Source organism: Gekko japonicus, unplaced genomic scaffold, assembly GCF_001447785.1.
Source record: "Gekko japonicus isolate JY-2015 unplaced genomic scaffold, Gekko_japonicus_V1.1 scaffold2540, whole genome shotgun sequence".
NCBI classification, from domain to species: domain Eukaryota; kingdom Metazoa; phylum Chordata; class Lepidosauria; order Squamata; family Gekkonidae; genus Gekko; species Gekko japonicus.
Window position 1 is genome coordinate 10,524 of NW_015172083.1, and position 14,375 is coordinate 24,898.

Sequence of the window (14,375 nt, forward strand, 5' to 3'; positions counted from 1 at the left end):
GGGTCCCTGAATTCTCCGTGGGATTTCACACTCATCACAGAGTTATCAAGGAATGAGTTTTATGCATTAACTTTGTGCAGTTGTCCATTGAAATAACATGCTGGAATCATTCTATGTGTCCAAGTTATAACACGAAAAGTATTTTTATTCAGTCTTAGTGCACTTCAGTCCTCTGCTCTGCAAGTCTGCGAAATATTCAACGCAAGGAAGATTGGCCTAGTCTTAGGACTGTGTTGCTAAAGTCGCTATAGCTGTCATCTGAGCATAGAATGTGAACTCTAGGAAGACATAACAGCGCTGTAATGCCCACTTCTTCCCTTCTTTTTTATTTATTTATTTTCATTTAGCTCAACGAATCAGCTAAACAGCTTATAGAGACGGACAAGACCAGTCTAGCTGCTGCATCCGGCAGTGATGCCTCTTTGCCTGCTGACATTAACCTGGCAGTAAATACAGCCCATTGCTGTACCTTGAACAGTGCCGGAGCAGTCAGTGCCATTCAGCGGCATATTGACGGCAAGAAGAACACCAAGAAGCGCCACTCCTTCACGGCTCTCAGTATGACACACAAATCCTCCCAGGCCTTGAATAACAGGCATTCCATGGAGATTAGCGCCCCTGTTCTGATAAGCTCCAGCGACCCCCGTGCTGCTGCCAGAATTGGAGATGTGGCTCATCTCTCATCCAGTGCTCCAGTACAGGTAAACTGTGAATAAATTAAACATAAGGAACAAACCACTTAAAATTAACTTAGTCGTGGGCTTTGGCAGTCACCTAAAACAGATCAGGGGAAGGCCTCGGCATGTACGCCCTGTTGTTGGACCTTCAGAGGAACTGGTTGGTCATTGTTTGAGACAAGATGCTGGACTAGGTGGACCACTGGTCTGATCCAGCAGGGCTCTTCTTGTGTTTTTATGGTGAGCTGTGGCTTAGATTGCTAAGAGGTCACGTTTGTGATCTTACATCCAATGGAACCAAACCAGAGCAAAATTCTGTCACTGGGTGCCTTAGAAGAAAGTATGGAACACAGCTGACCTTGATGTAGACAAAATGAGGCTGCGGTCACATGCGCCAGTTGAAGTGGAGCGGAAGCAAGGCTATTTCCTCCCGAGGAATTTGACATGCAGTTGCAAGATCACACCTCCCTTTGTAGCTGTGGGCTCAGCCTGTCCCTGTGTGATCAGACGCAACTGCAGCTGAGTCATGGGATTTTGGGGCGTTTGTTTCCCATGCGCACAAACAAATCGCACCTCCGCACTGAGGGCCCCCTATGGAGTATGCGATGATGCGCATACTGCGAAGAAGGGGGGGGGATGGTACTGAGCCAGGATGGCGTGATCAGACCATCCTGATGGTATGCGAGTGTGCTTGCGCGATCAGACAGGGTAAAGTCCGTCCGTGGCCCATCAGAACCCATTAAAGCCGGACTTTCCCCGGTGTCTTTGAACTCCGCTTCTGCGGCAAAGCAGGACAGGTTGGCGATGACTGCGGGACACGTCCCAGATGTTGCTGTCTGATCGCTCCCTTTAGATCCATCAGGCATTCGCACCTATGTCGGATCCAAAGGCGTGTGTGATCGCAGCCTGATATGGGAGAGAGGACTTGCATGGTACCTTGCAGGCAATATGTTGCTATTCTGTAGTGTATCTGTTTGTCTATTATTCTGCTGTAACCTTCTTGAGGAGATACCATTATTCAAGTTTAATATCAGTTCTGTAGAAAGATTTGACATGGTTTCTCTCATGAGCCCTTATTTTCAAGACTTTCGATGCTGTAAATGTTGGCATGTTATAGAAGTCCTGTGCCCTTTGGAAACATATAATATTGCAAATACCAGTAAATCATTTGACACACGCACATAGCCATATAGACACCCAAAGTTTTTGAATGGCAAGCTGAGGGATCCAGCATAGTGGGTTGTTTGTTAGCTAGTTTGCTCATTTACTTACTTACTTCACTTATAGTCTACCTTTCCTGTAAAGAGTCAAGGCAAATTACAGACAGGGGTCATTTCGTAGAAAAAGAGGTGCAGGAACTCATTAGCATGACTCATTAGCATGACTCATTTGCATGTGCCACATCCCCTGACATCACCGGAAGTGTGTCAGAAGGCAGCACCCACCACTCAGGTGCCACTGGACTGTTTTGGATCACTTTCTATTGGGGGGGGGGACGTGCAGATCTGTCCTCCTCGCACAGGAGGCTGTGCGCTCCTGCAGGAAATGACCCCTGATTACAGATATTAAAAACAAACAATGCAGTACGATGATCCAGAACATTTCTGCAGGACATCAGAACTAGAACACTATTCCCTTTATAAAAATGCCCTTCGGGAAAATTCTGTTTTGCACATTCTGTAGAATAATAGCAGTGTGGAAACCTCCTTTCTAGCTGTAGGTGAGTATTGTGTTGAGATCTGTGGATGGGAGAGAGTAACGCAACAAGCAACATGGTTTCTTGCCTGTTAGTCTGTATGGTTTGTGGGTCTTGCACTGAATAAGTGAACCCCAAGCAAAGGACAAAACAGCTTCTCTGAGAACCTTTCAAAGACATAGTTGAACACCGATGTAAGCAGTTCTCATCTGTGGGCTGAAATCTGGCACTTGGCTATTAATCCGACATACATGGGCAGGAGAATGGGAAAAGACTTTCACAGGCTCCAGAAAGCTTTATAATGGGAACCTGGAAATGTATGATGAAATCTAATGCCTCTGCCAGGCTACAAATTTAGTGTTAGCTAACATGGGTATCTGCCAGGAAGAACAGAATCCTTTAATCTGTGCCCTCCTTTCCTTCATACGGGAGTATTCCCTGCCTGCCCTTCAGAAAGTAGCTGGGAAACACTGGGGTATTCGTAATGCTCTAATAGCACCACGGACTTCTGTGCTCTATTTATTCCTATGACTAGTTCAAAATAGTGTGGTTGTGAATCCAGCTCATGGAGGTGAGCACGCTGGCCACAGTCCAATGAACCCCCACTAGCCATGCGAAAGGGGTCGTCCATGCTCAAATTGGCTTTCAGCACCCCATCCCGTTTCAGCAGCAGTATGTACACACTACATGGCAAACCGTACAGCTCGCTTCAGTTTAAAAATTTCAGGAGCCACTTTTTGAGAGAAACATTAAAATAAGTCCCCTTTTATATGTTGGGTGTGGTCTTGCTTAGCAAGATGAATAGAAAGAGAGGTCAGGTTGGTGGAAGCCGAAAGGATGTTGGATAGAGGTAGGTGGTGGGTGACCAGCCGCAGAGTGGAAAAGGCGCTCGTTTGAGGCCTGAACCTGTGGCTCTGTCAAAACATTTGAAAAACATGTTTGTTTCCTGTTTGTGTGTATTTATTGAAGGATCCTTGTACAAGAACACTCTTTGAAACCGTATAGCGTTAGAAGATACTTATCTGTCAAGAAGAAACTCGCACAATATGTTTACCGTTGCAGATGTATCGCCACAGTATATAGTCTCATACAAGGGATGCATTTAGAGATACTGCTGTGATAGCTGTTGGACTGCAAGGTTTGCTTTGTCATTTTCATAAGTGGTGCAATCTCAGGAGTTAGTTAATGGTAAGCATACAGATCTCTTAACGCTACTCTGAAAGTAGTTGTAAATAAGGGGTGGCCTTAGAAACCTTTCCATTGTCTGCGACGCTTTGAAGTAATACCACATCACATTACAGTCTCCATATTCAGGAAGATGATAGTACACAATCATAGTCTCTAGTGGAGTATTGCGACAGCAACTCTGCGTGTGTGTGTGTAAAAATAAGCACTGTGCTCCCTTTCAAAAGAATTTGCATCTGGCATGGTTGATGCATGCACTCCGCATGCCACCCATTAAACATTTTTTAAAATGGCCCTTCTGAAATGTGTTCTTCTGTCATACAGGGGGCTCTAACAGGCCAATAAAATTGATTTGTATTGGGACTGTACTAAGGCTGCGCGCCAGTGATAAAACTGAGCCAAAGTGAGATTAGCTGCTAGGTTAGCAACAGAGCTGTGCACAAGTGAGCCGCCCTGCAGAGATGAGGGAGGTCCCTCCTGACTCACTAATCTTGCTGAGGCCTCAGGTGGCTCATCCTCCCTCCATTTGCACCCCTCATGAATTATTCTTCCTTGCTATTTGGAGAGGTCAGAGGTCAGCCTGCTCCAAATCCCCAGCTCTTTCTGACCAAAGATGCATCTCATAAATAATGAAGGATGGTCTTCTGCAGCCCACCATATAATCTGAGCAGCAACGAAAGGATGCGAGGCCACTGCGTATTGTATGGGCTTCACACAAATTCCAGCTCTGAACAGAGAGCCAGTTGTCTCACACTAAGAAAGAGCGAACACTTGATTCTCAGGGGAAGGGTACCTATTTTGAAAACAAACAACCTTTATGCCGTGTCCTCAGGACTCCATAAAGTGTCAGCAACATAAAATACGCCAAGCCCTTCTAAGTGATTTTTCTCATGTAAAAGGGAGCTGGGGCTGGGAGTCCCAATTCCTAGACAACAGAAAGCAAATCCAAGCAAAATTGTCTTAACGTTGCGGATTGCGGTATGACATTGAGAGACTAGAGATAAAAAGCATGTTATTTATGTTTAAAACAGAAAGGTGCCAAAGACAAAAGTTTAGCTTTATGTCTGTGCCTGGCAGTCGGGGAAGAGACACCTCTGAAATCGCTTCTGGTGCTAAATTTGGACAGAACCCGTTCCATACTCTGTTTTGACTCCAAAGAAACAGTGCTTTTATGGGTAAGGTTAATCATATTCAGTTGTTTCATGGGAGCCCATAAGTTATTTTTGCATCTTATTAAGCCCACTTTTCAACACACAAAACCAGCCTGATCGTAACCACATTTATTGGAAAGTAGGGGTGGATTTATATGTACCTATAACATGCCAAAACTGTGTTAGTGATTTCTCACCAGCACTATCCCGGAAGCATTCAGTACTGTTTTCATACATTATAAAGCTTCTCCGTTCAATTAATCCAGTTTGTGCCCAGCTGTACATTCAGGTGGAGACTGTAAGGTACAAGAGTGCCGATCTGAACACATCCCGCAAACCAAGCTAATTGGGTGGAAGACAGAAATCACATTCTCTCGACTCTGCTTTCTATTTCCTCGCCCTCCTTTCTCATTATGGAAAAACAAGTGGGGATCTACAGGGTATTGAGAGGAGCAGTGTTCCCTCTAAGCTGAGATAGTGTGAGCTAGCTCACAGTTTTTTAGCCTCCGGCTCACACATTTTTGTCTCAGCTCAGGAAGGATGGCTCCAGAACACACTAATTTATGCAGCAGCCAAATTACCTGCTCACAATTTTAATGCCGGTAGCTCACAAAGTAGAATTTTTGCTCACAGGACTCCACAGCTTAGAGGGAACATTGGAGAGGAGGGGGAAAAACCCCGTTCCCCACCTACCCTCTCCTTCTCTGGCTTCTCTCCACCTCCCTCCCATCCACCCGCTCCCTTCTGCTTCCTCTCCCCCAAGTGCCTGCTTGTTCCCTCCCCCAAGTGCCTGCTCCACCCATCAGCACGTCTCCCACCCACTCTGGCCTCCCTCTCCACACCTGCCCACTTGCTTCTGTGGCCCCACAGGCATGGTGAGGTAAGTGAAAAAGCAGACAGGACATGGAAGGCAAGGCAGAGAAAGCCCATTGGGGAAGGCAGCTCCTCCTCACCTGCTGCTGGTTGCCATCACCACCACAATTTTTGCACAACATTTGGATCGTTAGGGCAACTCAACATGCTGTCTGAAGTTTAGGAAATTTTCTTGACATTTGCATATACACAGATGTCAGTGTTCACATTTGGAGAAGTTACTGCCAAATTTATTTTTACAAGACTGGGTGTTTTTTTTTCCTGCGGAACTGGTGGTTCCTCCAAGTTTGCCGAATTACTCCATGTAGCCATGACAAGATAGCTGAAAAGACCAGGACACAAATATGTGTTCTCTGTGTATACATCCACAGGGATAGTTGCATGGACAGCTTTTTTGAATGTCTGAGTCTGCCCTAGGACTGTACTGGTGTTAGTTGCTAAAACAGAGAACTCAAAACAGAAATGGGAATAGGAATGTACTGATTTATCAACTGGACATAGAGACTCAAGCAAGTTAGATTAAAGCAGTGGTGTTCGTTGTGCTACCTGTAGGTGCCACAGCAGTAGCCAGCGGAACCATAATGAATAAGACTGTGCTTGGATCATTAAAGTAGCATCTTCTTACTTGGCACTATAGCATTATAAGAACGGGAAGCGTCCAGAAGTCAGACAGTTTCAGTGCCATAGGAAGCTAGGTTTATGGGCAGCACTGCTCCATCAGTTCTGCACCAGTGTTTGTAGCCACATTAGTTAGGGAGTACACCTGTGTTTTTAGCATTCCACCGTGTGGAACTGTTCCATCTAACTAAGCGTAGACCATCTGGTTCACGTAGTAAATGGCACAATGCCCGTCCACATTTTAAGATTACAGTTGTATGCACGTTTACTTACAGCTACATTGCACTGAATTCTGCAGTGTTTAGTAAACATGCACATGTAAGTAATTTGCTCGTCTCACATGGAAGTCAATTAATAGTAGTCATTTCAAAGAGTTAGCTGTGCATTCCTGTTGCAGCAAAAACTGGGAGTGCTCTTGACGGTGCACACTAAAGGCTAGATATTCTTAGCTGGCAGAGACTAAAGAGCTCTTTGGTATGAGTACTGCAGTCTGTATCCTCCCCATTTTCCAGTTTCATGGAGCATTTGTTCCTGGACATCCCTGAGCCATGACTATGACTCTCTCTTTCTCCCAGTATTAAAGCAAAAGATCTGAATGAGGCTCACTCTCCAACCCCTCACACTATCTAGGCTAAGAGAGAGTTAACAGTGGCACAGATGGCTTATTCATTTATAGGCAAGGTAAATCTAGAGCAAGAGATTGATGTTCATCACCTTCTGCAGTAGACAAGGAGTTAGTGGGGGACCATCTGCAGCTGTAATTATGTTTATCTGTGTGTGTGTGTGTAGGGTTGGGTCTTTTTAATATATTACACCATTAAAGGAAAAGCATTCTGGAGCCATTGGATATTTTACCTCCCACTTTGGTAATTAACATTTGATGAGACCACTTGATCTTGGCTGTAGCTCTTTCTTGCCAATACATGGTAGCACTACTGTGAATTAAGTGCTTCCACGTTATTTCTAAGAACATTAAGGCTGGGAGTGATGGCATGACCCATTGTTTTATGGAGTCAGTGAATTTGACAGAAATGAGTAGCATGAATCTCAAGGGCCATTAGCCTGTTTTCTAGTTTAGATATTTCCAGAGAGTGGCATACTGAACTGGATATCGGCACATTTCTCTCTCTTCTTAGAGAGAATTAAATGTGTGTTTGTGTGTGTATGTTTATTTTTTATTTTTATTTATTAATTAGATTTTTATCCCGCCCTCCCGCCGAAGCGGCTCAGGGCGGCTTACAACAACTAAAAACCAGTAAAAATTAATACAGTACATCTAAAAACGATCAATAACTCCAATATAAATTATTAACAGTAAAATTACAATTAGAGCAGTACAGTTTACTGTATGTATGTATATATAGACACAAATCTGCATCCTGTGCCTTTAAAAAAGGCATTTATTATTGAATGTGGCAAGTAGTGTTTAAAGTCAGAACATAGTCTTTCATAACTGCTTATCTAATACCAATTTTTCTTTCAATAATTATAGACTTTTGGTGATATTTTATCACTTTAATCATGGATTTCATTTTTCATCAAAAATGACTTCCAGAATCTGCAAGAAGATTTTTTAAAAGTTATTTAGCATGGTTTTTTTGTAGGGATCCCTACTGGACAATAAGAAAACCGGAGACCCATTTGGAAATGCAGGCTGCTACTGCTGTTTGACATTTATTATTTATGTATAAAGTATCCGGCCTGCCTTAAACTCAAGGGAACTTGCAGCTGATCACTTCCCATATTGTCAAGTGGGTTTCCATACGCAGCACCCCATGGTGGTTCCCAACTGAAGAGGGAGAGCAAATGGCAGAGATCTCTATTATTGTAGAAAACAGTTGGCAAGAGGATCAGCATATCCCTCACTCCCTCAACACCTCAAAACTCTAAATGACCACAATGCTAGAGGGTGCACTTGCACAGTTCTCTCATGCCACCGGATAATATCTCTGACAGCTTATCTCCTGCTCAATCAAAACAAGTTGCTGCTGGTAGTCTCCTTGGAGTCTTCCCATCCACCATTTCCTTAACTCCAGTATTCCTCCATTTTGAATCCTTCTTCATCACTTTGAAGATGAAAGATGGGTGAGTGTACTCAGCCCTCCTTGGTTCCAAGAACGACTGAGGGTCTACAAGACCCTGTCTCCTTACTGCTTTGGCTAAAACTGGAAGAAAGTAACTGGACAGCCTGTTAAGGCTACCTTCCCCTACACCAGCTACAATAGAGAAAGTCAAGGAGGAGGGCAGCAGAACATTTGGGATAGTGATTTGGCCAGTGGAGGGAGAAAAGACAATGTGGGAATTGGAGGAGAAAGGGTGGATAAATGGTGGCGTTTTCCAGATTGCCTAAGGCTGCGGTTACACACACTAAATAATCCACTTTCAGTGCACTTTCCAACTGGATTTTGCCCGTTCGCACAGTAAAAATCCAGGTGGAAAGTGCACTGAAAGTGGATTATTTAGTGTGTGTGACTGCAGCCTTAGTGTTCCATTTTCATTCTCTGATGTTACCGGGGGTTTTTCTTGTGTCCAGACAACTTCGTTAACATTCTCATGCTGTCCCGGTCTTTCATCGTTTTTTACTCATTGTTTCCTAAACTAGTTTTTCCCATACTTTCCCCCTCCATTGCGGAATGAATTTGCAAGATAGCCTCTTGCTCGGAATCACAACATTTTTTCTGCCTCGTGGAAACCTGCCCTGAAATATATTTGCATGTGCCAGCTCTGAAACGTTTCAGTGCTGGAAGGTACCTGCGCTTAATCAAACAATCAGTCCCATTGGGAGGCCCAACACCAGTACCCAATCATTGCCCATTTTTTTCTCTGCAGCCCAATCTATTTTATGCATGCATTGGCGGCAGCAAATTTCAAGGTGTTCAGTGGCACTATCTCTTGTCAAAAGCCCGGAGCCCTTGGCCATCATGAAAGCATGAAAGAAAATCATTTGGGCAAAGACCCATCCAGAGGGGTGGGTGTTTGTGTGCATAAATGTAGAGCTTCTCTTGGGAGATCAGCCGCAATGTGTGAAGTTGGCAACTTGGCAGAGTGACATGAGGAAGGGGGCTTTTATGGAGCCTCTCCAAGAAACAGCACAGGTGCTGGAGACCAGGGCAGGCTCATCCTGGAAGCGCCCCTCTCCATGCATGCTTACTCGAGTGTAAGCCCCAGTGAGTTCATTGGGAGTAAGCCCACTTGAACCATGACCTGAACAATTTTGTCATATGGAGGAAGGGGGTGTTAAAAAAGGATCCGCTCCTGGTGTCGGATATGCTAGGTATGCCACCGGAGCTGTGTACCTGACACAAGGCAGGTAAAGGAATTTTTTAAAAAATGGGAGGTGGGGAGCCTATCAGAGAGACCACCCACAGACGGGAAAAGAGGCAACCAACAAGGGGTGAGACACATACACTAAGAACGACCCTCAGTTGGAGAATGGCGGGTGTGGAATTTACTTTAACAGGGATTGTGCAGCCCCTTTGAGGATGCTGAAATGCTCCAAAGCTTCAGCACATGCATCAAAAAAGGGGGAGAAAAGCAGAAAATCAATCCTTGGGGAGAACATGAACCAACAGAACCATGGGTGATTCTGCATCTAGCATTTGCTCCACATTTTCTCAACTGGGAGTGGAAAATACAGCTGAAAACCACATTCAGGCACCGGTCACACGGGGGGGGGGGGGGCAGGGCCAAAGGGGGGCTTTTTTGGCTTTTTTGAGCCGCACCAAAAGAGACGCGCGGCGGTGGGATCAGACAGATCCCCCGAGTCGCCGCACAGTTGCTTTCCGGCACAATCAGATGCTGGGGGGGAAGCCACGGAATGGAGAGTGAGGCAGCCGGCTGTGCATGTGTGCGCATGCGCAGTTTGGCCAGGAGCCTCGCATGCTGTGGGAGACGGGGGCGCTGGCGATCCCACGGCCGCCCTTGCTGCGGATTTTCAGGTAGGTAGTACTCTTTTCTAGGGTTTTTTTTTATGCGCGGTTTCCCCCGGAAAGGACAGATTGGGGATGGGTGCGCTCTGCTTCCCAGATGTTGCGGTGCGATCGCGCCCGTTTGATGCGCCCCCGATCCGTCCCTCTTGTGGAGCAAAACCTCCCGTGTGGTTGGGGCCTCAGATACCTTGTGGCAATGCCGTACTGACTGCAAAGTCACCCCTGAATGGCCATAAAATGGCCATAAACCTATGCAGAAGGTACAATAAAATCTGATGATCAAAGGAAGTGAAAACAGCATACAATGCAGAGAGGAATTTATCTTCCAAAGTGGGTTTGGTAAAACAACTGAGGGAAAAACTGATGCAGAATCAGCCCATGACGAGGGGGGACGGACGGACATGCAAGTGTGAACTGATCACACTGATAGCACAAGTAACAGAACCTCCATGGCACCCACAAAAACCTGAAAGGCAGCTGCAGTCTGGAAAATGCTGGTAATTCTCCAGGATTTGGGTTGGAAAGGGAGGAAGAAAGTTGATGTGAAAGTAGGAGGTAAAAGGAAGGCAGGAACAAAACATTTTGGTTTTCCTTTTTGCAAGTCATTTCTTTACTAAACAAATAACATAACATAAGGCATGTTGGCAAGCAAGAAATTTGTTCTTATATCAGCAAAATGTAATTTGTTATTAAGTATTAGTCCTATGAACCTAGGGTTCCCAAGTCCGAGCGGCACTGGAGCGGGGGACTCCAGTGCTGCTCTGGGCGTGCGCACGTGCACCGCAACCATATTACCCGGAACTGACGCGACCATGCCGGGCACGCTGGGGGCGGGGCCATGACCATCCGAAGGAAACTTCCAGGTGACGTGCTTTGGGGGTGGAGTTCCCCCGGGGCCCGATCCACCGGCGGCGGGGAATAGGCCTCTGGGGCGGGGGGACTTGGCAAGCCTATATGAACTGTAGTTCCCTATTGTGAACAATGTTCTTGTTTGTTTTTGATATGAGTGGTTTTTTGAAAATAACGAAATTAAGTAAAGTATGTATTAAATTCCGTGAACCATGGGCACAGTCCTTCCCCTCTTCTCTTTTGCAACCCGGGAAATGCTCATGGGGTTGGAAGAAGCTTGTGGACAAAATGCCATGGTTCTGCACTGAGGGAAAGAAACCATGGGACCTCCTTGTCCATCATTTCCATTTTCAGGGGGCTCCAGTGGTTGAACAAGGAGTTGGAAGTGATTTTGCAGGATTCTAGGGGTGAAAGTAACTTCAGTTTCTCACCAGTACTGTCTGTGGGCGATTCTGCATTGGCTTTTCCCTCCGTTGTTTGACCAAAGGCGCAGCTCAAAACCTCATTCAAATACCCCGGGGCAGCGCCCTACTGACTGCGAAGTCACCCCTGAACAACCATAAATCTATGCAGAAGGTACTCATAAAACCTGATGGTCAAAGAAAGCTAAAGCAGCATGCGGTGTAGAGGGTACCGTAAAATCCAATGATCAAAGAAAGTGAAAATGGCATGCAATGCAAAGGGGAATTTCTATTCCAACGTGGCTTTTGTAAAACAATGGATGGAAAAGCCAAGGCAGAATCGCCCTGTCTTGGGAGAGCTGAAGCCGTGACTTTGGTCACTTTCTTGCTAGCACTCTCTTCTGACCAGTGTTCCCTCTAAGCTGAGTTAGTGTGAGCTAGCTCATAGTTTTCTAGCCTCCGGTTCACACATTTTTGTCTTGGCTCAGGAAGGATGGCTCCAGAGCAAACTAATGTATGCAGTAGCCAAATCACTCACGCACAACTTTAATGCCAGCAGCTCACAAAGTAAAATTTTTGCTCACAAGACTCCACAGCTTAGAGGGAGCATTGCTTCTGACCCATGTGAGTTTACTTTCACCACTGTCTGATCCTTCCTCCTCACTGCAGCCTCCAGTACCTTATGTACAGCATTCACCCAACTCCCTCTACCAGCTTTTTTTTTGGGGGGGGAGTCAAGTGAAGCTACTAAGGAAGGTGAGCAAGATCTGGGAGCACCTTTCGCCCATAGTTCATATGATCAAACTTTCTGTACAAGCGATATGCAACAAAAAAAGGATTGGCTGTAAAACCGTTGTTTCTCATCCTAGTCTTTGTGAATACTGGGAGTCATATGGGAAAGAAATATAAATAAATGACAAATATATTAGGTAGCTAGAAATGAGGAGCTCTGTGGCTACAATTCAAGGCCACGTGCATTCAATGACTTTCTGTTCTTTTCTGTGAAGTGCATTGGTATTTGGGCGAGAGGATTCCTAACTAGGTGCATCAAAGTTTTCCTTTGATGTCCAAAGAGGACATGCCTCTTTGTTGCTCTTATTGGACTTATCTACAGCCTTTGATACAGTAGACCGTACCATCTTGTTGAAGCACTTGGAGGTAGAAGTAGGTAGCAGGATGCTGGTTGAAATAATCTGTTAATCTGGTTGAAATAATTCCTTACAGATTGGATTTAAAGGAATGCTGCTGGAAATCATCATTGTAGGACCCATCTTGTGGAATTCCACGGGGCACAATTCCGTCCCCCATGCTTTTCAGTCTCTATGTAAAGCCCTTAGAACAGATCATCCGTAGCTTTGGGGTTGGTTGTCATCAGTGTGCAGATGGCACACAGCTCTGTTTACTTCTATCCAGATCTCCTGGTGATGCAGTAGAGGTCCTGAATAACTGCCTGGCTGCTGTGGTTAACTGGCTAAAAGTGAACAAATTGAAACTAAACCCTGAAAATAACCCAAAGTTAGAGTCCAATGGCACCTTTAAGACCAACAAGTTTTTATCCAAGAGGTGAGCTTTCATGTGTGTGCGTACTTCGTCAGACGATGAAATGGAATTACGTATCATAGTTGTATTGCTTCAGACCAACACGGCTGCCCACCTTGATCTAAACCCTGAAAAGACAGAGGTGCGTGTTAATCTGGTTGAAATAATTCCTTACAGATTGGATTTAAAGGAATGCTGCTGGAAATCATCATTGTGGGACCCATCTTGTGGAATTCCACAGGGCACAATTCCGTCCCCCATGCTTTTCGGTCTCTATGTAAAGCCCTTAGAACAGATCATTCGTAGCTTTGGGGTTGGTTGTCATCAGTGTGCAGATGACACCCAGCTCTGTTTACCTTTATCCAGATCTCCTGGTGATGCAGTAGAGGTCCTGAATAACTGCCTGGCTGCTGTGGTTAACTGGCTAAAAGTGAACAAATTGAAACTAAACCCTGAAAATACAGAAGTAATGCTGGTTGGGAAGGCAGAAATTTTGAAGGACACTGTGCTCCCCACTTGTGATGGAGTTCAGCTGACCCTTGCTGACTCAGTTAAGAGCTTTGGGGTTGCACTGGACCCAATGTTATTACTGGAGAAGCAAGTTAATGCAGCTGCAAGCAAGGCTTTCTTCCAACGCAGCCTAGCCTGAAAGATGGCCTCTCACCTTGAGATGGCTGATCTGGCCACCTGGATCCATGTTACAATAACATCAAGACTAAACTATTGTAGTGCACTGTACATTGGTCTCCAGTCAAAATCAATTTGGAAACTCCAGTTGGTGCAGAAGTCTGCAGCTTGGGTATTGGGAGCTGGATGAATCACTCACATTACTCCTATTCTGCAGGCACTTCACTGGCTGCCCATCAATTACTGAGCTCAATTTAAGGTATTAGCTATCACATACAAAGTCCAATTGAATTTCCCATATGTAATAGGTAACCTCAGTTGAGTACATCCAGAGGTCATTTCGGGGGGGATCGCGGGGGATCACAGTTTCCCCCGGGTGAGGCACGGGGGGTGGGGCACATGACGAAGCCCCGCCCCCTGCTTCCGGCCACCCCGCTTCCGACCCTCATTCAGCCAGGAGGAGGCAGGAGAAGAGGGAGGGTAAGTTGCTTCCTCCCTGCCTCTCCCCACCCCTGCCTGCCTGGGGCCAAGAAACAACAGGAAACAGCATTATTCAAGAGGGCTTTTCTGCACAGGTAATAAGGTTGCACTTTACAAAACGGTTCACAAAACTTAACTTGGATTAGGGATTGTGATCTATAATGCTGTGTATAGCTTACTGTAAGTAGGATCCTATTATGCATTTTTGCACTGCTTAATGTGTTATATTAATATGCCTTGCTTCCGTTCTGTCTTTTAGATTTCTGGTTGGTTCCAGACTTCTACAATCCTAATACATTGTTTATTGAATGTCCCATTTTATTAACTGTATTGCCTCACTCTGTGTAAAT

At 45.4% G+C, this 14,375-nt stretch overlaps 1 protein-coding gene across 1 annotated transcript in view; it reads left to right on the forward strand.

Annotated features, from left to right (window-relative positions):
* The first annotated feature begins 302 nt into the window (after positions 1-302).
* Positions 303-14,375, forward strand: part of SH3RF3 (SH3 domain containing ring finger 3) — a 56,901-nt gene continuing 42,828 nt past the window's right edge. The window contains 1 exon segment of the mRNA XM_015420890.1: positions 303-701. Within this exon segment, the coding sequence (XP_015276376.1) occupies positions 303-701 (399 nt within the window).